This window comes from Mauremys reevesii, linkage group 2, assembly GCF_016161935.1.
Source record: "Mauremys reevesii isolate NIE-2019 linkage group 2, ASM1616193v1, whole genome shotgun sequence".
Taxonomy (NCBI): domain Eukaryota; kingdom Metazoa; phylum Chordata; order Testudines; family Geoemydidae; genus Mauremys; species Mauremys reevesii.
Window position 1 is genome coordinate 245,753,668 of NC_052624.1, and position 26,745 is coordinate 245,780,412.

The window sequence follows — 26,745 nt, forward strand, 5'->3', positions numbered from 1 at the left end:
ATAACTGATTTTTCCCCTTCTTTCCCTAGGTGTACAAGGCAACAGGTGAAGATTTCCTTAAAATTGCAGGAGGTAATCCACTTTTTCTTTTGTGGGTGGAGATGGGATTCAGTTCCAATAAACACCTGTAACTTAGAAACACTTTATAATTTGAAACTATCGAATGTGATCTCTGAATTGGCTCATAGAATACATAGGTAGTTGATGTGCTGAGATTGCTATCTACTCTGCTGATCATTACTGTCTTACAATTTACATTGTTCTTCTTTCCCTCACCCCCACCATATTGATGAATCACAATAAAGTATAAAAACTGTAAGGTCTCTGGTGCAGGGACCGTCTTCATTCTGTGTATACAATGCTTGGCAATGGGGCTCTGATCCCTGAGGAGCTACTGTGACATAAATAAATTCAATATGTTCTCTTCCTTTTCAAGGAGTCAGTCAGTTAAGGATCTTACCAGACTTGTTTCAGAATTTCATTTGCTACATAATTTTCCTGGGGCCATGGCTTCCATGTAATCAGTTATAGAAAAACATAACCTGGATTCTTTCAGAACAGTGATGTAACTCTGTTCTACTTGTTCTCTATTGTTGTATACAAATCTCTGTGTGAAAGCAAATGAGTTTCAAAATATAAATGCTAATTACTAGGGATGGGTGAAACTGGTTTTTATTAAACAACTCAAACTTTTCCTGTATCCTAAAATGATCTTCCTTCCAAGGGAAAGTTGATCACCAAACACTGGAAGGGTGCAAAAGTGTTTTGTAAACCCTCACGCCATCTTCTCTCTCAACTCCTCTCTCACCCACCTGGTCTTAGCCAAGGGGGTTGGATAAGGCTCAACAAGCTGCCACCCACATCTGTGTTGTTGGGTCTCATTCTCATGGGCCAGACAGGTTTGGTATAGGAATGACCTGCTTCCCTGTTCCCTGCAGGCTGCAGTAACCTAGTATTTAGAAGCCACAAATACCAATACTCTGAAACTTTTTAAAGGCTCCCTAGAAGGGGAATGTGTGGCTGAGAGGGTTGATAATGGAGTGTAGCGGTGCCTTTGACTTCTAGGGGTATGGCTAAACTAGAAGAGGTATGTGTGATTGGCGTGTGTCTTCCTTCTAAAGTTTGGCTTTAAATATCTTTCTCCTCCCTCCCCCCCTTTTTAATCCTGGTCTAGACGTAAAGTAGGTCACTAGATGGACCCAATTTACAATCTGTTTCCTGATAGACTCTAGTGTCCATTTTATGGAAAACAGACACTGTTGGCAACTCCAGTAGAGACAAAGGACTGAGTAGGCATGAAAACTGACTCACCTGAACCTTAGTGACGGTCCTTGGGAGGCAGTACAGATACACTTGTGCTGCTGCTGGCACTGCACTTCTATGGCTATAGAACTAGGTTGAACTTGGGTCTAAATGGTGGTCAGTCTGGCATATCTTAAACACCCAGGTGCACACATCCCTAAAATTGGATATGTCAGTGGTTTGCTCAGTGGCCCTCTTCTCCCCAATCCTAGCGGTAGAGGATGGGATTTTCAAAGGCACCTAAATGCTATGGACTCTCAGTGGGGCTTGTGATCCTTAGTTACTTAGGTACTTATGAAAACTCCACCACAAAGTGTTTGCTTGTCCATCATATTAAAAACAATGGCAAACAGATGGATCTTGCATTTCACCCTGTAAAGATAAGGTTTGTGGCTCTCTGTCCATGCAGCAAAGTATTGTACCAGCTATTGTGAGGTTGACTGGGGGGTGTTGTACAATCTATGACTTGCTTATTTCATAGCTCACTCTGGAGAGCTGACATGTCTTGGGAAGAGAGAACCAAGTTTTTGGATAAGAATACAAACTGACATCCTTCCAATTGGCTGTAGATAGGATGCCTTGGATCTGCTTTACTGATTTTACTGTGGTATTACATTGGTAATGTAAGCAATGCTGATTGACCTCCCATCTAGTTACTGATGGCAAAACTGGCAAGCTTCTAAAGATGACAATTGTATCAAGGTGGAGCCAAACTCCTGAACCTTCCTAAATGCACTTTTTTGCTGGCAATTCCCAGACCATTGTCTGGGGTAGTTTGGTGTCTGAAACAACATTTAAGAAATATGTATTTAAAAGTAAGGCTTGGAATTCACCAGAAAAGCCATTCCAGCAGCATCTGTGCTACTATGTAAGAGACTAGTGTTTTGCTGACTGGGCAAAGACTCAATGTTGTAAATGCAGCCTAGTTTCACCCTTGGGTGAGGGTGAATCTCTCATTTAAGCAATCAAAGGAGCAGCATTCTAGGCTTCAAAGGGAGGAGTGTCCCATATGATGACACTCCTGGCTTTCCAGGTGGCTTTTGAGTGGGGAGAAACAATGTGAATTTCAATTCTATGCCCTAGGTGCAATCCATACAGGGAGGGAGTTGCTGTCTTTTATGTGTCTGTGGTGTCTCAACTTGGATTTTGTTGTTTTGTTAAAGGTACTTCTAATGAAGCAGCTCAGTTTTTATCGAAAGAAAACCAGGTGATTGTCCGGATGCGAGGTCTTCCTTTCAATGCAACGACAGAAGAAGTGCTGACGTTTTTTGGCCAGCACTGCCCAGTAACAGGAGGAAAGGAAGGAATCCTGTTTGTCACATACCCTGACAACAGGCCAACGGGAGATGCCTTTGTGTTGTTTGCTTGTGAGGAATATGCACAAAATGCACTAAAAAAACATAAGGACTTGCTGGGTAAAAGGTACATTGAACTCTTCAGGAGCACGGCAGCAGAGGTTCAGCAGGTAGGGTGAAAGCTTCCAAATATCTTGGGCTATTCTAATAAAAGAGACAGGAGGACACAGTGGTTGGCATGTAGTTGGGGTCTTGAGGAATTGTTTTATATCTTGTTGTGGGAGGAGAGGTGTTTGACCTCAAAGCGTGGTCAAGGTCAGAAAATGTACCTTGTGAAGCCTTTCACAATCAAGAGTTCTGATGCCTGTTTGTATGCATAGTCAATCTGCTCACTCTAGCAACTGTATTTTTATTTAAACTGCTTTTTTAAACAATTAAGGCAGCATAATTAAGAGACTATCAACAGGACCACTTACTAAGTTCTGACCAGTCATACCTGGGCAAGCCTATTGCACATGCAGGGTTTGCACAGGCCCAGTGGAAGGCCTTATTTGGCTTGCAGAACCTTTACTGGAGGTGATAAAGATGGCAGCACTCAGGCTGATTTCAGGGGGCTGGCAATTACAAGAACAACTTCTAAATTGAGTACCCTTGATCTGGAATCATTGGGACACACAAGTAGAGCTTCACAATCTCACTTTTTATCTCTTGAGTTGACCTGCATTTGAAGACCACTAGGTGTCGAACAAATCATGTAAAGTATCATCAGAAGGCTGAGATCCTCTGCTTTCCAGTGATATATAACATTAATTGGTAGTCCTGGGAAATTTAATCTGGACTTTTCTAAATTCTAGAAAACAAACCACCACCAACCAAAAAAACCCCTTGTTTTCTGAGAGTTCAAATTTTCCATCTTAGTTGGTTAACGTTAACTTCTGTCTAATGATGACTAACTGGTTAGAGGCCTGATCACTGTAACTTATTGCAAGTTGCATGGTTCAGTTTGGCCGCATAGCAGCACGTGTTTGTTTTGGCTCCTACCATGCTGCCTAACCATGTTGGTATTAGTGCGTTCTAGTAAAATCTGGACAACTGTCCTTGGCGGAGCAATCCCTAAAGTAGAAGAAGGAATATTGTGCTTTCTGTTACCAAAAGTGGTGGAGATTCAGCTCCCCATCCTGTCCCTGGTTGTGGTAAAAGTAGTCTCACACAGCTCTCCCTCTTTATCTTATACCATGAGAGCTCCCTCTCTGTTTCGGTCTGCTTTAATCTCTTCAGCAAGACCCAGATTGTGAGGACAGCAGTAGAAGGGGGCAATGCACTCTGGGATATCTTGCCACATAAAGACCTGCAAGGAAATAGGATCAGTCAAACCAGTTACAGAAACTGAGAGTCCTCTCCATGCTGCAAACAGTATGTTGAACTGACTACCAGCAGTCAATCCTTTGCCAGTCTTGGTCAAGGAGACTTGTTACACTGGACAACAATGAGGAAACTTCCTACCACCGTACTAGCACACATGCTGCTCAGCTGATGGGTATTAACAGTGGAAATGCTAGTGTAGCCTGACCCTTGTCATTTCTGCCATCTTGTCACACAAAACAAGTTTTGAGCTAACCTGGATTTTTCATAGATCTGGAGTTTGACTTTCTATAGAGCCTTGTCTGTTTGCACTGATGAAAATATGCATAATATTGCTATATGCATAGAAGTTTTACATAGATGTGATCAAGGGAAACGATTGAATATTCACATAACTGTTAGGCAGGGTTCTTACTGTTTAAACTAGAAACAATAAATCTAAAATGTAACATTCTTTTTGGCCAAATATATTTACTTTTAGCTGACAGATGGTGTTGCTACATGGGCTAAATCATTAAATGGTGGTTTACACTGTACCGTAGCACATGAAACAAAAATCTTCTAGTTTCAGGACTCTTCTCTTCCTTCGCCTTGACAGTGTAGTCTTTTGTGTCCTGGTTAACAGCTGCCACTTTTGTCATCTAGGTTGGATGCCTTTTACTGGAAACAACTCTTCTATGACCATATAAAGTGCTTTGGGATCCTACAGGATGAAAAGCATTATGTAAATGTAATATACATAATTAGTAAGTTGTTGCTCTGATACATCTCCTGGTATGGAGCACTGCAACTTGCAGTCTGATAAAAAAGAAACCAAGATGATATTTTCAAATAAAGCCACCCAAAGACTTCAGACTTATTCATAACGTATTAATTCAAGCTGTCTTTTTTTCCTTGATTAAAAGCCTACTGCTTAGATGACTTACCTTCTAAGTATTGCACAAGTTGACTATAATTAACAAAAATTCTATCTACATTCAGTTCATTAGAACAAGCTTGAGGTCTCACCATTTTTGTTTCTGATTTTGTGCAGGTGCTGAACAGGTACTCTTCTACACCTCTTGTTCCCCTTGCAGCGCCGCCTATCCTTCCCATGTTACCTCAGCAATTCATGTCTCCGACCAATGTCAGAGACTGCATACGTCTGCGTGGTCTTCCCTATGCTGCCACTATAGAGGACATCTTGGAATTCTTGGGGGAGTTTTCTGCAGATATTCGGACCCATGGGGTTCACCTGGTATTAAATCACCAGGTAGGTAGACAACGAGAATGCAAATCATGGTTGCCAGTGTGCTACCCACTACATGATCCCCTGGGTTGATTACTAGTGGAATAGCAGGGAAGCAGCCTTGATAAAGCCCCTAAATGCACAAAGGTGAGACAGATACTGATTCTGTCCTCCAGGAGTGTAATGGAAATAATCAATAGTCTTTCACAGAACCTAGCTGCTTCAAGGCATTATATTTTTTTTAATACTGGACCCAGTGTAGCAAACAAATTGCTAACAGGATCAACTGAAAACTTGGTATGGTTATCCATAAATGTACGTAGAATTATTTCCATTGTCTGTAAATAGGTAACTCCTGTTGCACGTGGGGGGTTTGAAAGCAGGACAGGGCCGCCCAGGGGAGGGGGCAATTTACCCCAGGGCCCGGGTCCCACAGGGGCCCCCACGAGAGGTTTTTCAGGGCCCCTGGAGCGGGGTCCTTCACTCGCTCCAGGGGCCCCGGAAAACTTTCACGGGGCCCGGGCCCCTGGAGCTTCTTCCACTCCCGGGCTTCGCCGGCGGGGGGTCCTTCTGCTCTGGGTCCTTTGCCGAATTACCACTGAAGCGGGACCTGCCGCCGAAGTGCAGCTGGGTCTTCGGCGGTAATTCGGCGGTGGGGGGGCCCTTCTGTTCTGGGACCCGCCGCCGAAGTGCCCCGAAGACCCGCTGTGGGGGGCCCCCCGACACTGAATTACCGCTGAAGACCCACAAGAAAAAGAGAGGAAATGTTGTTAATCTTTTTAGGTGCGATGTTGTATGTTTCACCATATAGAACCCAACACATCCTGCTTCAGGGCTGCCCAGAGGATTCCGGGGGCCTGGGGTCTTCGGTGGCGGGGGGCGCCCGTTTCGGCAACGGGGGGTCCTTCTGCTCCGGGACCCGCCACCGAAGTGCCTTGAAGACCCCCCGGCTCTTTTTCTTGATGATAGTAGATGAGGTAGTGGGGGGTAAGGAATCTGTTTTTGTGGGGTTGTGATTAAAAAACAAACCAACAACAAAAACCTTTTAGACTCTCCAGCCAGACTTAATTACTCGAATGTGATGCAGAAAATGGCAAGTAAATTCTAAAGATTTTAATAATGTGTTTTATGTCCACAAGATAGACACGCTACATTAACTAATCTCTCACAACCTACCAAAATCTCTTTTAAGAGGATTATAAAGGCAAGTTCATATTTGTAACTTAACGAAAAAGCATAACTGTCACACACTTATTTAACATCTATTACAGGGCACACACAAAGGGACAAGCCTGTGTGTTGCTATTTATTTGGTGATTTTGTTATATAGGGTAAACAATGTGATACTTTCTAGGCTTGGAAAAATTAATGTTTTTTTAGTTTAGATGGATCATATCAATGTTCATTTTTAAGCATTATTTTTATCTATTTAAATTTTCACAGTTGTGGGAAATTATGGGTGAGGTCAGAAGTTCAGAGGGTATCAGGTAATTAATCATAGTCAATACTGAGATTCAAAAAGTTAAAGCTTTAGAACTGCTAAAACACAATTATCAATATCACAGGTCAAAACATATTAAGTAAATATTCCTAAATCAAATGTTAAATTCTCAAGCAGCATTTTTCTTAATTTGCTGGTCTATAAATTTCTGTCGTAATGACCAATATTTTTGGTCGGTTTATATGTGTATGGTGAAATAAACGCTTACCAGTAAAAATCTAATGCTTCCAAGCCTACCTATATAATTGGAAATCTGCAAAAAATATTGCCTCTCTTCCCTGGGATTACAAATTAAACTGTTCCATTTACCCAACCAAAATGTACAAATTGATACTTAATTTCATTCTTATACTTCACAGACCTTTAATCTCATATCAAAATCCTTAGAAACCTGATAACTGACCACTCTGAACTCGCAATCTCTTAAACTATCAATTGTCCCTCAGGAAGGGCTGGTTCCCATTCTCCCATAGCTTGTGATATGGGTATGGTTAAAATTTTGTCACGGGTTGCTTTTAGTAAAAGTCACGAACGGATCGTGGACAATAAACGGAAATTCATGGAAGCCCATGACCTCTCTGTGACTTTTACTAAAAATAATGAGGGGGGACTGATTTTTGGGGGGAAGGGTGAGAACCTGAGCCCTGCTGTAGGAGGTGGGGAGGGTTTAGTACCCACTGCCCCAGTGGCTGACAGCTCCATGGCTCCATCTTGAGAGTTCCAGATCTCCCCTGTCACCTGCAGCAGCTTGGCACTTCGGGAGCCAGCAACTCTGCACTCTGGGGGCCCCAGCCCCAGGGCTGAAGCGGAAAATGTCCTGGAGGTCTCTGAAAGTCACAGAATCCATGACATAATTTATCCTTGGAGATGGGGTTAATAACCTGTTTGATTTAATCCATGAAGGCCTGGACTACTCTAGACAATTAAGTCAATTTAAATCCACGCTCTCCGAGCAGCATAGTTGAACAATGGGGGGGTTAGGTTGGTTTACAGTGCTAGGTTAACAGAACAATTCTTCTGTTGGCTTACCTACCACTCTTCAGGAAGGTGGATTATCTCCACTGATGGGACAACCCCTCCCATTGGTGTAGGTAGTGTCTGTCTACGTGAAGTGCTGCAGTGGCGCATTTGTGCCGCTGTAGCATTTCAAGTGCAGACAAACCCTAAGTAAAGAACAGATATTAGACAACGTGAGGTTTTTTGTTTTTTATTTTTTATCTGAAGCGTGTTCCTTCAAACTGTCTTGTAAATTACTCTGGACATGAACCATAATCTCTTATGATGACACCACATACACTAGCCATGCTCAAATTACCTTGGACTGACGTTTTGCCTTACTTGTCCCATTGTCTTTGGCTTTTTTCCTGGGCTGTGAAACCCTTAAAGCTCACTACACTTGGTGCTCTACTAACAGAAGAAGACAGTCCTTGCACCCAGGCTCTTACAGTCCACTTCAGACACTGACAGTACAGTCTAAATATGCAAGACACACGTTCCAAACTTGAACCACTTGCTCTGTGGTGAGTGGTGTCACAAAAATGTAAGGTTTTTAAGGAAGAATGTGATTGTGCAAATGGCAGCCATCTTTTCAGTGACTTAAACCTGGGTCTTTTATCACTCCAGTACAGACCTGTACCACTTGGGCTCAAGGATTAACTAAACTGAGTGCACTGCCAATTCCAAGACTAATTTTTAAATGTCTAGAGATGGTCCAGGAATAAATTAAAAGCATAATTTGTCAACACAGCTTGAGTGCCTGTATTAGGAAAATGTTGGTGAAGAGATCTGCCATCTATTGCTCTCCTTGTGTCCAACGCAGCATATAGTGGTAGACAGGAATCCTGCCACAACTGCCATGTGGGAGCAGATCTCCTGCTCCAGTGTAAGGATTTGTCTGTACTTCGTCTATTCAGGAATATTCCAGCTTTAGACAGGAGCTTGAGTGAGCTTAGCTGCCTTAGTGATCCCCTCTTTGGGGGAGGGAGAAAGTTCTTTATTGCAGTACAGCCTGTGGTTATGACCATGGTCCATTTCCACTCTTCCTACATATCGCAGAGATAAGCTCTGTGTAGGGCCTGAATTCCCTCTTGTTCAACCTCCCCAAATCCTAGCCCCTGCATAACTGAGCTGCACCAGTTCATTACATGCCAACCAGGTGTAGCCAGCCCAACATTTTCCTCTTGCAGAACTTTCTGTCTGAAGAGTTGAGAGCTTCACCAGTGCTGGTGAATTCAACTGCACAATACCCATGTTAAGGGTAGCTGATCACCCCGATTATACTGATGGAGTATTGAAGGGGACAGAGGAGATTAAATTTGTCTAAAGTCACTGGTGGTGTCCATCTCTTGATATGCTCATATGTTGTAAAGGTCCACATCTTGTAAGCTTGGCCATTTGCAGTTTAAAAGCAGCAGTAGCTTGCAAAGGCACATACTTACTGAGGCAGAGGCAAGTATGTAAAAGACGCTGGCTATGTTTAGGAAAAGCTTTTTATGATGTAGATAAGATATAGCGGCGTGGGCAAGGGATGTGCTGGCTGCCCTTCCCGCAGCCCCCATTGGCCTGCAACGGCAAAATCGCGGCCAGTGGGAGCCGCAGTCGGCCAAACCTGCCGACACTGCAGATAAGCAAACTGGCCTGGCCTGCCAGGGTGCTTGGCCTGGCGAGCCATGTGCCTGAGGTTGCCGACCCGATGTAGATTAAAGGTTTTTTTGCAGTGTTGGAGCCTTGTTGGTCCCAGGATATTAGAGAGACAGAAGTTGGTCCAATAAAAGATATTACCTCACCCCCCTCATTTCTCTAATAGATTAAAGGCTTCATTCAAAACTGCTGCCACAGTGCACATGAGAGGGTAAAGATTTTGTCGTGGTTGAATTGTATGGGGGCCTTGTGAAATAATGTTAGCGTTTAAATAGTCAAGCTAAGCACTGAAATTAATCAGTGGCTCACAAACTTGAATACAGTCACGCCTTTGCTGTCATTGTTGCTTTTTGTCTCCAGGACACTGTTCCTCTTTATAGAAGGAAATGTGCTCTCTGAACAGAGGACTAAAGTTCTTAGGCCTTGTCTACTCTGGAAAGTGTTTTGGTGGTGGAGGTGGTTTTTTTTTCTTCCAGTGTAACCTAGGGCCAATAATTTAAACCAATAATTCTACAACTATAAACCATCCCATGTTGCATGGTCCTCCCCCTGTGGGCACTCTTATTCTGGTATAAAAGTGGCTTTTGGGGGGTTCAGCTTAAGTCCCTTCCCAAGCATCATATGCCTTTTTTCCATTCAAGCTAATACTGGGATAAGAAGTCTTCTAAACTCTTATTTTTACCAAAGCTATGCTTGGAGCTAATGTGTGGCATTTTTATTTTCTCTATTCTGAGCCATAAAAATAGCCAGGCTATACTATAGATAACAGCTTTACTTAAATATTCAAAACAAATAATAGTAGAAGGCTGACAAACATTGATGTAATGTACAGTGGGCAGACCATGGGCCCAGGCGGTAGTGAGAATTTAAGTGTATCAGAACCGTTGATTGGTACAGGAGTTGGGGTGGTAATGGTCAAATAGTCTTTGTAAAAGATGCTGCTAACATTGCAAGTGACTCCTGTTTTGGTACCACATGAGTATTTACATTGGAACTATAGATTTGCTCTTGTTCTTTTTCTTGGTTTTTCAGGGCCGTCCATCAGGAGATGCCTTTATCCAGATGAAATCTGCAGACCGAGCTTTCTTGGCTGCACAGAAGTGTCATAAGAAGACCATGAAGGACAGATACATTGAAGTCTTTCAGTGTTCTGCAGAGGAGATGAACTTTGTATTAATGGGGGGCACTTTAAATCGAAATGGCTTGTCCCCACCACCATGTAAGTTACCATGTAAGTTTTGCATGGTTCTTGGCGCTACTCTACGCTGTGTGCTGGTAGGTGTTGGAGCTTCTTTCTCTTCCCAGTTCTTTGTAAGGCACATTAAATGGGGGTGGAATTGCAAGGCTTTTCAATCTGAAATCAGCAGTAACCTGTGATCATTTTTCTTTTGGTCTTGGATTACTATTACTGAAGAAGAATTACTTTCAAATTATACTCTTCTTTTCCACTGACAAACTTGTTTTCTGCAACTTAACTTGCTCTGGACAAGCAATGACTCTGAAAGGAAACTTTGCCACCTAGAGCCCAATAAAAATTTAAATGTGAATTGGCTTATCACTGTGTGTATGGATTCTATGCCCCTCCCTTTCTTTTAAAGGCTAATTCTTGCAACCACTGGTAATGCTTTTTTCCAAGTCTAAACACAAATATTCTACCTGTTGAACAGCTACTAACCCCTGGACTCTTTGCTGGACCTCCAGAATGCATGGAGTTAAGGTTGCTGGTGTGTGAGTGAAATATGTATTTAGACATGCAGCTAAGCTAGCCATATGTCTTGGTGGATCAGAAAACAATACTTTGCTTCCAGCTGTGCTCCTTATTGGGTATGAGTCATTTGGGAAAATGGGATCTTATCTACTATTTGGGAGAAAACATTTTAAAGGCTCAGGGGCTGACATCTGTTTAAAGTAATATGGCTGTTTAAAGTGATCAGTTTTGCCATTCCTAGTCTATCTAGATTGATCAGAATATGGTGGTGGAAGAAGGAGAGAGACACTACTCTCAAAGACTTCGGGGAATAGTCTGACCCGCCAGTATGTGTGCAACTTGTAGAAACACTTTGTTTTTTGAATTTGCATTATCCTGTTAAATGAAGTAGTGACATGATGGGAAGTACCAAGGAATAATACAATGGGCCTGTTGGGGATGGAGATTTCTAAATTGAAGGAATGCCCTGTATAATGGGGGATATTGGACAGATATAATCTTGGATATTGACAAGCTTTGCTCTTGTCTTTTGAAGAGAGGAGACTTAACTGATAACTGAAACTAGACCAGTAAACCAACTCATCTCTTTGGAAAGAGAATTTGTTCCCACAAATCATAGAATCCTAGAAATGTAGGGCAGGAAGGGACTTTGGTAGGTCATCTAGTAGAATCCCCTGCACTGAGACAGGACTAAATATTACCTAGACCATCCCTGATAGGTGTTTATCTAACCTGTTCTTAACCTCACTGACTGAGATTCCACACCCTCCCTAGGCATTTTGTCCAAGTGTTTAACCGCGCTGACAGTTAGGAAGTTTTTCCTGGTGTCTAATCTAAATCTCCCTTGCTGCAATTTTATGCCCATTACTACGTGTCCTGTACTCTGTGGTTAGGGAGACCAATTTATCATGTGCCTCCCTATAATAACCTTGAGAGCAAGAGGTGGCTTCTGTGTATTGTCACATACCTTTTTTTGTTTTGTGATTTCTACACAGATAACTTCATGAAAATGTGAGCAAGTTTTTTCCAGGTTGGAAAGACCCTAGATTTACTTTGAGGCTGTCTTGCTGAATATACTGGAATTTGGTGAACCATGTTAATCTATCCTCCTTCCGTTCTTTTTAGGTCTTTCTCCTCCGTCCTACTCACTCCCAGCTCCTGCAGCAGTTATTCCAACAGAAGCTGCCCTTTATCAACCCTCTGTGCTTTTGAATCCACGAACGCTTCAGCCCTCCACAGCATACTATCCAGCTGGCACCCAGCTCTTCATGAATTACACGTACTATCCCAGGTAAAGCAATGAGACAGGAACAAAGAAGTCCTTTTACAGAAAATGCTTGAAGCTCTCAAAAGAGTATTAGCTGCCATGGTGAAGGCTTGTGCTATAGGGAATAGCCTGCTCAGTATTTGATCAGGGTAATTATTTCAGAATCCACTGGTGGGGTTCCAGTTTTAGAATGTCTCAGGTGGCAAATTTTAATGTGTGTAAAATATTGGTCACTTTAATAGCGTGTAACTTTTGAAAGGTGACCAAGTGACTTAGAAGCACACTTGTTGTTGCGTTCCTGAGAGAATTGTCCTTTTTTTTTTTTTTTTTTTGTTAAGGGGCTTTTTTTGCCTCTTCCTTCCCTCAACTTGTTTTGCAGCATTCTGACTGATGCCCTCCACCCTCGAGGTAACTGCTTTTCAGTGTCTCTGTACAGTTAAAGGATTTTGAAAACTTTGATGGGGAAAGGTGCTATATAAATGTAAATATTCCCACGTCCTTCAGTGCAAGTTGACTGACTAATGTTCTTTTCCCCCCTCCATCCCCCATTTCTGTTCTCTGAGGACTTTTAGCTTTTCCTGGTTAAAGGAAACAAACACCAGTCTCTTGTGGGTGGGGTATAGTGGGTTTAATGTATACTTCACAATCACAAAGTAACGGTTCGTTCTGATTGGAATGCAAAGTACTTCATACTGTCGAGATTGTATGTGAGGCCTGGTCTACACTACAAAGTTAAGTCAACATAAGCCATCTTGCGTCAACCTAGTTGTGCATATGTCTACATTTAAATTTGTGTCCCACTGATATAAGCACCACATTAGAGAGACGCAGTAACACCATTCCCCATTGAGCTGGGGTCGATGTACTGAGGTTGATGCAACATGAGGGTAAATGCTGTTGCCTATGTCAACCCTAACAGTCCTCCAGCAGCTGTCCCACAATGCCCGACACTGATAGCTCTGCTCACAATGATAAATGCCCAGCGGTCACAGAAGCCGAACAGCCTCCCTTCCCTTTAAAGCCTCATACATTGTTTAAATGACTTTTCCTGATTGTCCAGCTTGGGAAGCACATCTAGCTGACCATGCAGGCTACATGCTGCAGAGACACTCCGGGATGGAGTAGACTGGAGATATTGGATCTCCTGGGACAGTGAGGAGAAGAGACTGTGTAGGCATAGCTACAAACCTGCCAAAGAAAGGTGGATATCTATGAGCAGATTGCATGGGAGATGCAGGCGAAGGGGTTTGACAGGGACTGGCACCGGTTCCATATGAAAGCAGAGGAACTGCATCAAGCTATCAGAAGGCTAGCAAGGCCAACAGTCGATCTGGTGTGGAGCTGCAGATGTACAGCCTTCACAAAGACCTGAATGGTGTACTTGGCGGAGACACCACCACCACTCCGCAGACCATTGTGGATACCACCAAGAAGCTCAAGTCTCAGGCCCCTGGCAAGGAAGAGATGGAGGAGGATGTGAGAGTGGGAGATCCAGCTACAAGGTGAACCAGAACCTGTTTGAGATTCCACCGCAGTCCAGTCAGTCTCGGCAGTCGAGCGCAAGCGAGCCTGATGCAGGGAAGCAACCTGGGGTAAGTGTGTAAATGTATTTCACATTATAATGGTGGTGCCCTCAACTTACCAGGACACAGCTTTTGACTCTTCATTAATTTACTTGTAGTAGAAGAGGTAGCTTTACAACAAAAAGAGGTAGTGTTATCTGCTTTTCATTCACCTCTAGAGGTAGGATAGTGGGGCCGTGGGGAACAATTTATTTATGTACGCAGGTATGTCCCTTGAATCCTCCTGAGTGATCGTGATGATGAAACTTTCATGGAAGTACTCTGCAACCCTCTCCAGAATGTTTCTAGGGATGGCAGCCTTATTCCTTCCTCTGCAATAAGGACACTTTCCCATGCCAGTTAATAATAACTTGAGAGACGAGATGCGTGAGGTAATATCTTTTATTGGTCCAACTTCTGTTGGTGAGAGACACAAACTTTCAAGCCACACAGAGCTCTTCTTCTGGTCTGGGAAAGTGATGCTCTGAGTACATTTCTGTGTGGCTCAAAAGCTTCTCTCTCACCAAGAGAAGGTGGTCCAATAAAAGAGATTACCTCACCCACCTTGTCTCATTAATATCTTGGGACTGACATAGCTACAACTACACTGCATACAGTAATAACTTTGGCAAGTGCCATTGCAGTACACAGGCTAGCAGCATATGGGTCTGGAAGGCTTCAGGGCACCAGCAGCGCTCTGCGCCTTTGTTACCCTCAGAAGAGAGAGATCAGATAAAACCTTCAGCATCTGTGGTCAATGGTGCCAGCATTCAGTGCCATTGCATAGCTTCATACAACTGAGCAATTCCCTCTTCATTTCCCTCACTGCTGGTGGGTGACACTCACCAATGCTGGTGCTGTGAGTGGTACTGCACACGAGCACTCTGTAACAGAAGTGTCAATAAGCATGTCTGGTGTAAAATTTTAGGGGAGCAAGGGAAGGGACTTCTGAATCTTCACTTTCCACTGTGACTATACTGACAATGTTACCTCTGTGTGTTTTATCTGCAGTTGCTGCCGTTTCAGCCTAGAGGGGTTCCACCGCCACAACTATGGAACACCTAAGCCAGATAAGGAGAAAGAAGAGGACTCAGGATGACACATTCAGCAAGATCCTGCAAGCCAGTGTTGCATCAGATGAACACTGCAGGTAGCCTGTAGAAAGGCCCAGGAATCTCTGAAGGAAAAACAGAATCAGATGCACCAGGACATGACGGGGCTTCTTTGGCAGCAAACAGATGCCGAAGACTCTTGTGTAACTACATGTTCAACAGTCATGGGCTCGCCTCCCTTTGCAGTTCATGAAGAACTCCATTACCGCATCATCTCCCTACACACCCCACTCAACATACCACATGGTATCAGGGGGCTGCATCCCGACTCCTACTGCTTCACCCCGAAGAACATTAAGGACAACCACACTTCTCATACACTGACCTGAGACAGCCATGGTTGCTGTATGTGTAGGTAAAATGGATATGAATGTTCTTTCTGCTTAAGTTCTGTTCCATTAATTTAAGTTTTTAATGTATTTGCTTTTAAATTGCTCAGACTTCTTGGACTGACTTTGTTACTGAATAAAACTCTATTTCAAAAAATAATTCATCTTTATTAGTTCACAACATACACTGCAGAAAACTTAGCAGTTCTGAAAGGACCCACTTCTTGCTGTACAGTTTGACAGCACATTGGATCAGTGGCACAATGTAATAATCCTACATGTACAGCAAACGCTTCAAAATTAATAGGTGTATTGACAGTGTTATATTCACAGATGTACGCCATGCAACACACAATTCCTAACAGACCCCAGAACAGCAGGACCCAGGTAGAGCACAATCTACCACAATGCATTACTGTGGCTCGCAGTTAAAGTGCTCTTTCAAAGCCTCTTAGCCATATAGCTCAGGGCTGACCTTTTCTAATAGCCCTTGTGTCTAGCAGTTGAAACTCGGCAGACAGCCACTCCACTTCCCACTCGGCAGCAAATTTTCCCCCCTTTGCTTCACAGATATTATGTGGGACACAGCAGGCAGCTATAACCATTGTGGGGGGGGTGCTTTTTTTTAAATTCAGGTCCAGTCTTGTGAATGAAGTGACACTGGCATTGTTTAATCTACCAAAAGCTCATTCAGCTGTCATTCTGCCCTGCTAAGCCAGTGGTTGAATCTTTCCTTGGTGCTGTCAAGCTGGCTGGTGTACAGCTTCATGAGCCAGGGGAACAACAGCTAGATTGGGTGTCCCCCAGGATTACTATGAGTATTTCGACTGGCAATGGATATCCACCAGGTGGGAAAATCCCTCCTTGTAGCTTTCTGAACAGTCCTTTGTTCTTAAAGATTCAAGTACAGACGCTCCCCAGGGTTACGCAAACCCAATTTATTCAAATCTGCACTTACAGAAAAAGTTCTGTAAGCTTTTTTTTTTTTTGCATAATTGTATACATTCCCGACTTACGCAAAATTTGACTTACGCAAGGCGTTCCAGAACAGAATGCTTGCGTAAGTCAGGGAGCATCTGTATCATGCACCTTAAAATCATAGAATATCAGGGTTGGAAGAGACCTCAGGAGGTCATCTAGTCCAACCCCCTGCTCAAAGCAGGACCAATGCCCAACTAAATCATCCCAGCCAGGGGTTTGTCAAGCCTGACCTTAAAAAACTCTAAGGAAGGAGATTCCACCACCTCCCACATGTAACCCATTCCAGTGCTTCACCACCCTCCTAGTGAAAACCTTTTTCCTAATATCCAACCTAAACCTCCCCCACTGCACCTTGAGACCATTACTCCTTGTTCTGTCACTTGGTACCACTGAGAACAGTCTAGATCCATCCTCTTTGAAACCCCCTTTCAGGTAGTTGAAAGCAGCTATCAAATCCCCCCCTCATTCTTCTCTTCTGCAGACTAAACAATCCCAGTTCCCTCAGCCTCTCCTCATAAATCATGTTCTCCAGCCCCCTAATCATTTTTGTTGCCCTCCGCTGGACTCTTTATAATTTTTCCACTTCCTTGTAGTGTGGGGCACAAAACTGGACACACTACTCCAGATGAGGCCTCACCAGTGCTGAATAGAGGGGAATGATCATGTCCCTCAATCTGCTGGCAATGCCCTATTTATACAGCCCAAAATGCCATTAGCCTTCTTGGCAACAAGGGCACACTGTCGACTCACATCCAGCTTCTCGTCCAATGTAACCCCAGGTCCTTTTCTGCAAAACTGCTTCCTAGGCATTCGGTTCCTAGTCTGTAGCAGTGCATGGGATTTTTCCATCCTAAATGCAGGACTCTGCACTTGTCCTTGTTGAACCTCATCAGATTTCTTTTGGCCTAATTTGTCTAGGTGCCTCTGTACCCTATCCCTACCCTCCAGCATATGTACCACTCCTCCCAGTTCAGTGTCATCTGCAAACTTGCTGAGAGTGCAGTCCACACCATCCTCCAGATCATTAATGAAGATATTGAACAAAACCGGTCCCAGGACTGACTCTTGGGGCCTCAGAGAGGATCCTAGAGTCTTTTCTCCATCCAGGGCAGATGGATTCTAGCCACCCCTCCCCCCCAAGACCTGCTCCACACAGGGATCTGCTTAGCCTGGGAGTGCACCTGCACACACGGCCATGTACATCTGACCAGCCAACCCTGATGTTGTTGAAGCATCCCTGGCGATCCACCAACACTTCATAATTATAGAAATAGTCCTTTCTGTACTCTGCGGCAAGGTGGCCTGGTGCCAAAATAGGGATACACATGCCATCTATTGCTACAGCAGTTTGGGAACCCCATTGCTACAAATCCATCCACTACATTCTGCACATTGCTCAGAGTCACAGTCCTGCATCACAGGAGGCAATTAATGGCCCTGAACACTTGTGTGACAATGGGCCTCACAGTGGATTTTGCATCGCCAGAATGATTTCCCACTGATTGGTAATAAATCCAGCTCTGCAAGTTTCCACAGTACGATTGCCACTCACTATTCCATTGTCAATGCAGCTCTCATTTTGGTGCCCTTGCACTGGAGGGCTGAGGCAAGCTCAGCACACAGATCCAGAAATATGGCTTTGCACATCCAGAAGTTCTGCAGCCACAGCTTGTCATCCCAAGCCTGCATTATGATGACGTCCTGCCAGTCAGTGCTCGTTTCTCAGGCCCAGAAGCGACACTCCACCATCTGCAGCTGCTCTGAACACTACCAACAACCTTAGAATTGATTCACGGTATATCTCACAGCAATCTGTCCTTCAATAAATTGTCATATTCTCCACTGATTCAGTTCTTCTGACAACTCTGCAAATATGGGAGGAACGTGCGTTCTGTGCTTGCAACACTTACGACAATAGTGCAGAACTGTGCAGGCTCTGTGCTTCTGTCAGAGATGGTGGACAGTAAGGAGGGCCATGTGAATTTTTTTTTTAAAGTGCAAAAATTATAGGATATAGATAGTTGCATGCTGAGAAGTTGACTCCTTGCTCCCGGTCCCCCATGTGCAACTCATTTCTGCCTCACCAGGCATTGCCGAAACTTCCCCAAAAGACAGTGTGCTGAATGGTGGTGGATTGTACACTGGGATACCTACCCATGGTGCATTGCACTGTGCATCGACACAAGCACTCCTGGTGAGCACCTGCAGTGTCAATATAAGGAGCTAAGTATGCAAGTGCATGAGGAATATATGAACTGTCGTAGCTTTATGCTACATAACTTGCATCAACCAAAATTTCTAGAGTAGATGTGGCCTTAGTAAGTGGAATATCTGATGGATAACCTAAACCTCTTTCGGTGATCTACTGTTGGTGCTCCGAAGCCATCCATGCAATCTTTAACAGCATGAAATATCCTTTCTGGGACATGCTGTGCATATCCACCATTGTTTGCTGGAAGCCCAGGGCAAACTTTAACATCATATCCTGCTGAAACAGTCAACTTCCCTAAAAATATCTAACGGAAAGTTCTCATTAAACTGCTCTTCATTTCTGCCTGTACTAAACAAACTGTGTTGCACTCCCTTCATCCCTAGCCACCAATAATTGAAGTGCATTCTAGTACCATATGTTCTAGTGGAAACTTACAGGAGGGGGTTAAACAATGTTGATACCAATAGTGGACCACAAACCCAAGAGTCCTTTCCCATCACTTTTTACACAATCCTTGCTTCTTGTGAGTCAAATTATCCAAGTTCTATTCAGCAATTTAAAAAAGAAGTTGCCAAATAGCTGTCTCTCTTTGAGATAAATCATAGGCAACCCCATTCTTGATGCGAGCGTTATCCCTGAAACTTTCTAGAAGCAGTTCATGGGGGCCATTTGGAACTTTCCCCTGTGCTGTGTTCAGAGGGTATTATATGGGGGAGTAGTGACCATCCCAACACTGTGAATCTACGGGGAAACTCTTTCAGTGGGGAGGGAAACATTGCTTTGCTTAACTGTGCTTCAAGAGTTCCATGTGGAGTCTCTGGGTAAGGATTCCGAACTAGGCCCCAAGAGATGCTGTTTCCTAGAAGATGTTGAGGGTACCATCCATCCTAGAGTGGTGGCTAATAGAGGTGTTCATCACCAAAGACCTGAAGTATAGGTTGGGCTGTGCAGGAGCTGAGAGAGCCCAGCAGCACTGCTCGTTACTTTAAATGAATAACTTTGACGAGATGGTGCCATGGGTGCACTTGCTGCTGGTGGTGCCTCTTCCTGGCTGTCCTGGGGATTAGCTCTCCCCAGTGCAGGGTCTATCCTGTCGTACTCTCATCCTGCAGATCCCTCTCACTCCAAGAACCACAGCCTCCTCTTTGTGACTCAGCCGTCCGGCTGTGGTCACTATGTGGTTTCCACTTCCAGGGGTGTAACAAAGTCTTTCCAGAACAAATTGGACTAGGTAGTCCACTGCCATGTCCCTAGTGGCTGGTAGAGGAACCTGGCCACACCTTCTACTCTGGGTTCTAGCTCAGGGGTCCTCCAGTCAGCAGCCAAGGCCTGCACTGTCTTATCTTGCTGTTTTCCCTTTCTGTTGCCAGCCTCCTGGCTTATATAAAATCCTCCAAATGAGCCTGCTTCCAATCAATTCCCTGTTCCTCTTCCAGGTGCAGCCTGTGGAGTTAATTGGCCCACCGCCCATCTTAACCCCTTCCAGTCCTATGTGAGGTAGGCATCCTAGCACAGATGGGTTAAGTTTTACTGAACCAGGATGGACAGCTCACATTTATCTGCGCAGAAAAAAAAATGTAAAAGAGAAATTCCAAAACTAAACCATTTTAAAATTAGTTAAGTTTGCTACACTTGCCAATCATGTCACTTACCAAACTCAACCACTTAGGGCTGGTCTACACTAGGGGGTGGGATCGATCTAAGATACTCAACTTCAGTTACGTGAATAGCGTAGCTGAAGTCGAAGTACCTTAGATCGAATTACCTACCATCCTCACGGCACGGGATCGATGTCCGCGGCTCCCCATGTCGACTCCGCTACCGCTGTTTGCATTGGTGGAGTTCCGGAGTCGACAGGAGCGCGTTCGGGGATCGATATATCGCGTCTAGATGAGACGCGATATATCGATTCCCCGAGAAATCAATTGCTACCCGCCGATACGGCCGGTAGTGGAGATGTACCCTTAATGTAAAAGAAAGGAAATGAATAGCTAAGCACATCATAAAACTTGCACAGGCCACATAAAACAAATAATCTTTCTCAATAAGATATGCAACCTTAATTCTCACGTAACTTACTATTCTTTCTTTGAGTCCATAATACATACACAACCAACACTTCTGGAAAAAACAAGAAATATGACCCTGTAAAACAATTCATGCAGGCATAAGGGTCTACCTGTGCAGAGCCCCTACACTGCAGTCAAGGGGTTCTATGTAGGTGCAAGAGTCCTACTGCAAGCTGCTCAAGACCAGGGCCTGTAGATACACAACAATTTCATGTATTGTTCAGCCTCCGAAGCAAGTCCAAATAAGCCCATAAAGTTATCTTTAATTGACGGTTGTACACTATTCCTAGGAAATTAAATATGTGATACTATTCCAAAGAACATCAACTGTAACTACTTTATCTCAAAATTCTACTTTCTTAATAAATCAGCTGACTTTTTCCATTTGATAGTTTCTGTTAGGGCACTAACTAAATATCTTCTAATAGGGGAAGTCTTAATTTATTTAATAAAAATGTATGTGGCTTGTTTAGTTGCAATAAAAAACTATCATATGGAAAGAGGCATTTATGTGAGCAGTATAAGACTTACTCCCTTGGGTTTTGTAAATGATGTGATAAGGAAGTACTTTTGGGGGGGGGGTCCCCTTTTTTTTTTTTTTTTTGTCCTTGAGTAACCTTAACCTTTCTTTTTAATGATGTTTTCTGGAACTGAAAATAATGCAGCAAATGTGAAGTAAGTGCAAGGGGAAGGAGAGGGTCTCCTCAGTACTAAATTGTATATTTAAATGCATGTACATGGAAAAGCAATAAGGAGTCAGTAGCTAATGACCAAACATTGGCCAATAAATCTAATAAGTGAGCATTTATGGAAATAAGGAAAGGCTCTTTGAAGCTACTACCAAAAGGTTCAACAGCTTGTGTTGACAAGGTCAAGGATTTCTATAATGGCTGATTCCGTCGTTGACATAGTGCTCTACTCCTTTTTTTTTTCTTTCTTTCTTTCTTTTTCAATTCTCTCTATACCGCCCCACCCCTCCAGATTTTCTTGTGCTTATCACAAGCCCCTGAAGGAGACCGTTTCAACTGTCTTGCTTTCAATGTACTAGTGCCGGGATCGGCAGCCTTCGGCATGCAGCCCATCAGGGTAATTTGCTGGCAGGCTGCGAGACATTTTGTTTACGTTGACCGTCTGCAGGAATGCCCCCGGCAGCTTCCATTTGCTGGAAATGGCGAACTGCAGCCACTGGGAGCCAAAGAGGGCCGTGCCTGCGGACGGTCAATGTAAACAAAATGTCTCGCGGCCCGTCAGCGGAATACCCTGATGGGCTACATGCCAAAGGTTGCTGACCCCTGTACTAGTGCTATAGTTTTTAATAATAAAAAAGCTTGTCAATGTACAGGAATACATGTGTGTGATATATAAGAAAATAATGTAAGAGTTGAGTCAACTTGTTACATTGATCATAAACTGCTGTAATTACATCGCTTGTGCATGTTCACACAACGCACCTTGTGTCAGCAGAATGCCTCCACAGTTGGTGCTTGAGCACCGTGGATAGCTATCCCACTATGCAAATAATCACCTTCTTCCACTAGGAGTTCTGGGGATGGATTGCAGTGCATCATGGGGAAGGATCACTGCCCCCATGACTCAGTTTTCTCTGTTCCATAATTCCAAGGGCTTCCAACTGCATTTCGTGCTGTTTTTCAGCTGTGCCTGTACACTTTGCACCTGCCTCTCTCTGCCTGAAAGCATGGATCCCGCACCGCTCACCAGTCTTGTGATAAGCATTATGAACACAACATGGCTGATCATACAGCATTTCATGAGCTGTGAATCTGAACAGGAATCTGTACTGCCTGCCCTGCTGTGTGCCATTGAAAGAAACAATTCAAATTGATGTTGTCATTCACAGAGAGCTGCACACAGTGGACTGTCACTAGTGGGTTTGGGAAACAAGCACCGAGTGGTGGAATCGGATTGTGATGCAGGTATGGGATGATGAGCAGTGGCTGCAGAACTTTTGTATGTGCAAAACCACCTTCTTTGAACTGTGTGTGGAGCTTGCCCCTGCCCTGTGGCACAAGAACACCAAAATGAGAGCAGCTTTAAGGGTGGAAAAGTGAGTGGTGATCACAGTGTGGAAGCTGGTAATTCTAGACTGCTATTGGTCAGTTGCAAATCACTTTGGAGTTGTGAAGTCCACTGTGAGAATCTCAGTGATGCAAGTATGCAGGGCCATTAATCATCTCCTGCTACAAAGGACTGTGACTCTGGGCAATGTGCGTGAAATAGTGGATGACATTGCGGCAATGGGATTCCTTAACTGCGGCGGGGCGGTAGATGGCGAACACATCCCAATTTTGGCCCCCGACCATCTTGCGATGAAGTATATCAACAGAAAAGGCAACCTCTATGTTATTTCAGGCACCGGTGGATCACTGGAGTCATTTCATTGACATCAATGCGGGGTGGTCAGTGAAGGTGCATGATGCACACATCTTCAGGACCACTAGCCTGTATAGAAAGCTGCATTCAGGGACTTTCTTTCCAGACCAGAAGATTCCACTAGGGGATGTGGAAATGCCCAAAGTGATCCTGGGAGACCCAGCCTACCCTTTCCTCCTATGGCTCATGAAGCCTCTCACTGGAAACGTTGACAGCAGCAAGGAGCACTTCAACAACAGACTCAGCAGGTGCAGAATGACCATAGAATGTGCATTTGGCAGATTAAACCGTTGTTGGCACTGCCTCTTTGGCAAGTTAGACTGCAGTGAGGAAAATATTGCCATAGTCATAGCAGCCTGATGTGCTCTGCATAATGTTTGTGAAGCCAAGGGGGAAAAGTTTCCCCAGGGGTGGAAGGTTGAGGTGGATCACCTGGCAGCTGATTTTGAGCAGCCAGATATTAGGACAATTAGAGGAGCACAGCGGGTGCTATCCAAATCAGGGAGGCTTGGAAGCATCATTTTGACAATGAGCACCAGGAATGTGTCTTTCTGCAATGAATTGAGCCCAGCATTGGTTGCTTGCCACCTTCAATAACTCTTGTAATGATTCCTGCTTATTAACTGTACTCTGCAAATGTTGCGATTGCCACAGTATTTGAATTTCTGTTGCAACCACACTCTGTAGGTCACAAATAAAGAATCACTGTCTTTGTGAGTCTAAATTTTTATTAAACAGCAATACACAGATTAACATTTCTTACAGGGACATAGAATCATGGAATATTAAGGTTGGAAGGGACCTTGAGGTCATCTAATCCAGTCCCCTGCTCAAAGCAGGACCAATCCCCAACTAAATCATCCCAGCCAGGGCTTTGCCAAGCCTGACCTTAAAAACTTCTAAGGAAGGAGATTCCACCACCTCCCTAGGTAACCCATTCCAGTGCTTCACCACCCTCCTAGTGAACAAGTTTTTCCTAATATCCAACCTAAACCTCCCCCACTGCACCTTGAGACCATTACTCCTTGTTCTGTCACTTGGTACCACTGAGAACAGTCTAGATCCATCCTCTTTGAAACCCCCTTTCAGGTAGTTGAAAGCAGCTATCAAATCCCCCCTCATTCTTCTCTTCTGCAGACTAAACAATCCCAGTTCCCTCAGCCTCTCCTCATAAATCATGTGCTCCAGCCCTCTAATCATTTTTGTTGCCCTCTGCTGGACTCTTTCCAATTTTTCCACTTCTTTCTTGTAGTGTTGGCGCAAAACTGGACACACTACTCCAGATGAGGCCTCACCAATGTTGAATAGAGGGGAATGATCATGTCCCTCGATCTGCTGGCAATGCCCCTATTTATACAGCCCAAAATGCCGTTAGCCTTCTTGGCACCAAGGGCACACTGTCGATTCACATCCAGCTTCTCGTCCACTGTAACCCCTAGGTCCTTTTTTGTAGTAGCCAGTCCCTAGTCTGTAGCAGTGCATGGGATTCTTCCATCCTAAGTGCAGGACTCTGCACTTGTCCTTGCTGAACCTCATCAGATTTCTTTTGGCCCAATCCTCTAATTTGTCTAGGCCCCTCTGTATCCTATCCCTACCCTCCAGCATATCTACCACTCCTCCCAGTTTAGTGTCCTCTGCAAACTTGCTGAGGATGCAGTCCACACCATCCACTAGATCATTAATGAAGATACTGAACAAAACTGGCCCCCAGACTGACTTTGGGACACTCCGCTTGATACCGGTTGCCAACTAGACATGGAGCCATTGATCTCTACCCCTTGAGCCCGATGATCTAGCCAGCTTTCTATCTACCTTGTAGTCCATTCATCCAGCCCATACTTCTTTAACTTGCTGGCAAGAATACTGTGGGAGACCGTATCAAAAGCTTTGCTAAAGTCAAGGAATAACACGTCCACTTCTGTCTCCTCATCCACAGAGCCGGTTATCTCATCATAGAAGGCAATTAGGTTAGTCAGGCATGACTTGCCCTTGGTGAATCCATGCTGACTGTTCCTGATCACTTTCCTCTAAGTGCTTCAGAATTGATTCCTTGAGGACCTGCTCCATGATTTTTCCAAGGACTGAGGTGAGGCTGACCGGCCTGTAGTTCCCCAGATCCTCCTCCTTCCCTTTTTTAAAGATGTGCACTACATTAGTCTTTTTCCAGTCATCCGGGACCTCCCCCAATCGCCATGAATTTTCAGAGATAACGGCTAATGGCTCTGCAATCACATCCGCCAACTCCTTTAGCACCCTTGGATGCAGCGACATGACAATGAGCAGCACTCGTTGAAGTGAGGATCTCACAGCTGCGTGCAAGTCCAGCTGTTATTATGGAAAATGTCCCTGGGGAGGAGTGAAAGGGTACTGTGATGGGCAGTGAATGTGAGAGGAATATGTGGGTGGAGTTTGAGGAGGGCATGGAATGTAGTTCTGTATGGACTGCAGGTGCAGGGTTGAGCATGCATGTGTTCTGCCTGCAGTGCAGGCAGGGACATCAGCATCTCTGTTTGGTCCTCCATGAGCTTTATTATCCACTCCTGACCCTGTCTTCTGTCTTGGCTATCAGTTTGTAGTTTCTCTCTCCATGGTCTTCACTCACTATCTGCCTGATCTGACGATTGCGGCAATTCCCAAAACATGTCCTCCTTGCTCCTCCTATTCCTCATTCACCTACTTATCTGATGGAGGCGCTCTGCCAGTGTATAGGAGCTGGCCCTCAAGGGCAGAAGCAAGAGAAACAATATACAGTCAGTATTATGTGTGCACTCAGTAGTGAATCAGAAGTTACATACACCTCTTTCTCACTTGGCAAACATTCAGCACAGCCAGAACATTAAACATGGTGAGTTTGGCCTGCGGGGGAAAGAGCGTGCAAGACAAGACCGGTTGGAGTGGGTTCAGAAGGGGATCCGTACAAGTGCCTACGGACACTATTCTGAAAAGTGGCACCATTTTCCACAGGCCAGGGCGATCGAAGCTGAATCGCACGCTACTGAGGGTAACCAAAGATGTGAGGGTGCATCTCCTGTATACTTGTGCACCTTCAGAACAGGTCTGTATGCTGCTCGCCTATGTGCTACATTTGTTCCTCCAGAAGTAATTGCCAATTGGCGCTGCAAAGTTTCCTACAACGGGAGAAGAAACAAAGCAGCTCTGCCAAGGAACCTTCAGCAGAGGACTGCAGAGTATCTACAGGAAAGCTTCCTAGAGATCTCTGTGGAAGATTCCTGGGAGACTTTGGTGTGTATTACCCAACTCTTCCACAGGACTCCCACTGCGTAGCTGCAAAAGGTAATGCAAAGCAGATGCAAACAGTATCTAGTGCTGTTAATTTTGATCCCTTCTCCCATGTGCATCATGTAATAAAATAAAGGACACCTGTAGGTTATGTAACTGTGCTCTTTCAAAGAAAGATGAGTACTTGCGGGAGCTTCCCTCTTCTCCTTGAGGCACACCAGACTTGGACTGTTGGGACTGGCTAGATCCCTCCGGAGTCAAAAAGATGTCCTGGCTCTCCATACCACCGGACAAGCCTGTTGCTTGTCCCACATCTTCCTCCAAGTCAACCTCATCGTCCACCACTTCATCCTCGGGGTTGACTCCACTGGTTGCTACCACCAGTCCCCCCCCGAAATAGCCACAGAGCTCTTGGTGGTGGAGGTGGAGTTGCCACCAAGGATGGGATGCGGTTCCTTGTAGAAGCGGCATGTTTTCCATGCCACAACTGAGATATGGTTGGCCTCCATTGCCTTCTGGTACTTGATCTTAGCACAGCACTCCTGT

General features: G+C 44.4%; 1 protein-coding gene across 4 annotated transcripts in view; it reads left to right on the forward strand.

The window, feature by feature from the left end:
• The window catches only part of ESRP1 (epithelial splicing regulatory protein 1), a 58,741-nt gene that overhangs the window by 21,272 nt on the left and 10,724 nt on the right, over window positions 1-26,745 (forward strand). The window contains exons 9-15 of one of the 4 annotated variants that reach the window (XR_005595190.1): window positions 30-72; window positions 2,466-2,767; window positions 4,993-5,211; window positions 10,361-10,559; window positions 12,162-12,327; window positions 13,364-13,895; window positions 14,877-15,418. Coding sequence is in view for 3 of the 4 variants with exons in the window: in XM_039527756.1 (XP_039383690.1) it covers window positions 30-72; window positions 2,466-2,767; window positions 4,993-5,211; window positions 10,361-10,559; window positions 12,162-12,327; window positions 13,223-13,322 (1,029 nt within the window). In the remaining variant the exon portion in view is untranslated. Of the gene's footprint in view, window positions 1-29; window positions 73-2,465; window positions 2,768-4,992; window positions 5,212-10,360; window positions 10,560-12,161; window positions 12,328-13,222; window positions 13,330-13,363; window positions 13,896-14,876; window positions 15,419-26,745 lie in introns of those variants that run through there. The other 3 variants (XM_039527758.1, XM_039527756.1, XM_039527757.1) reach the window with 3 other exon arrangements.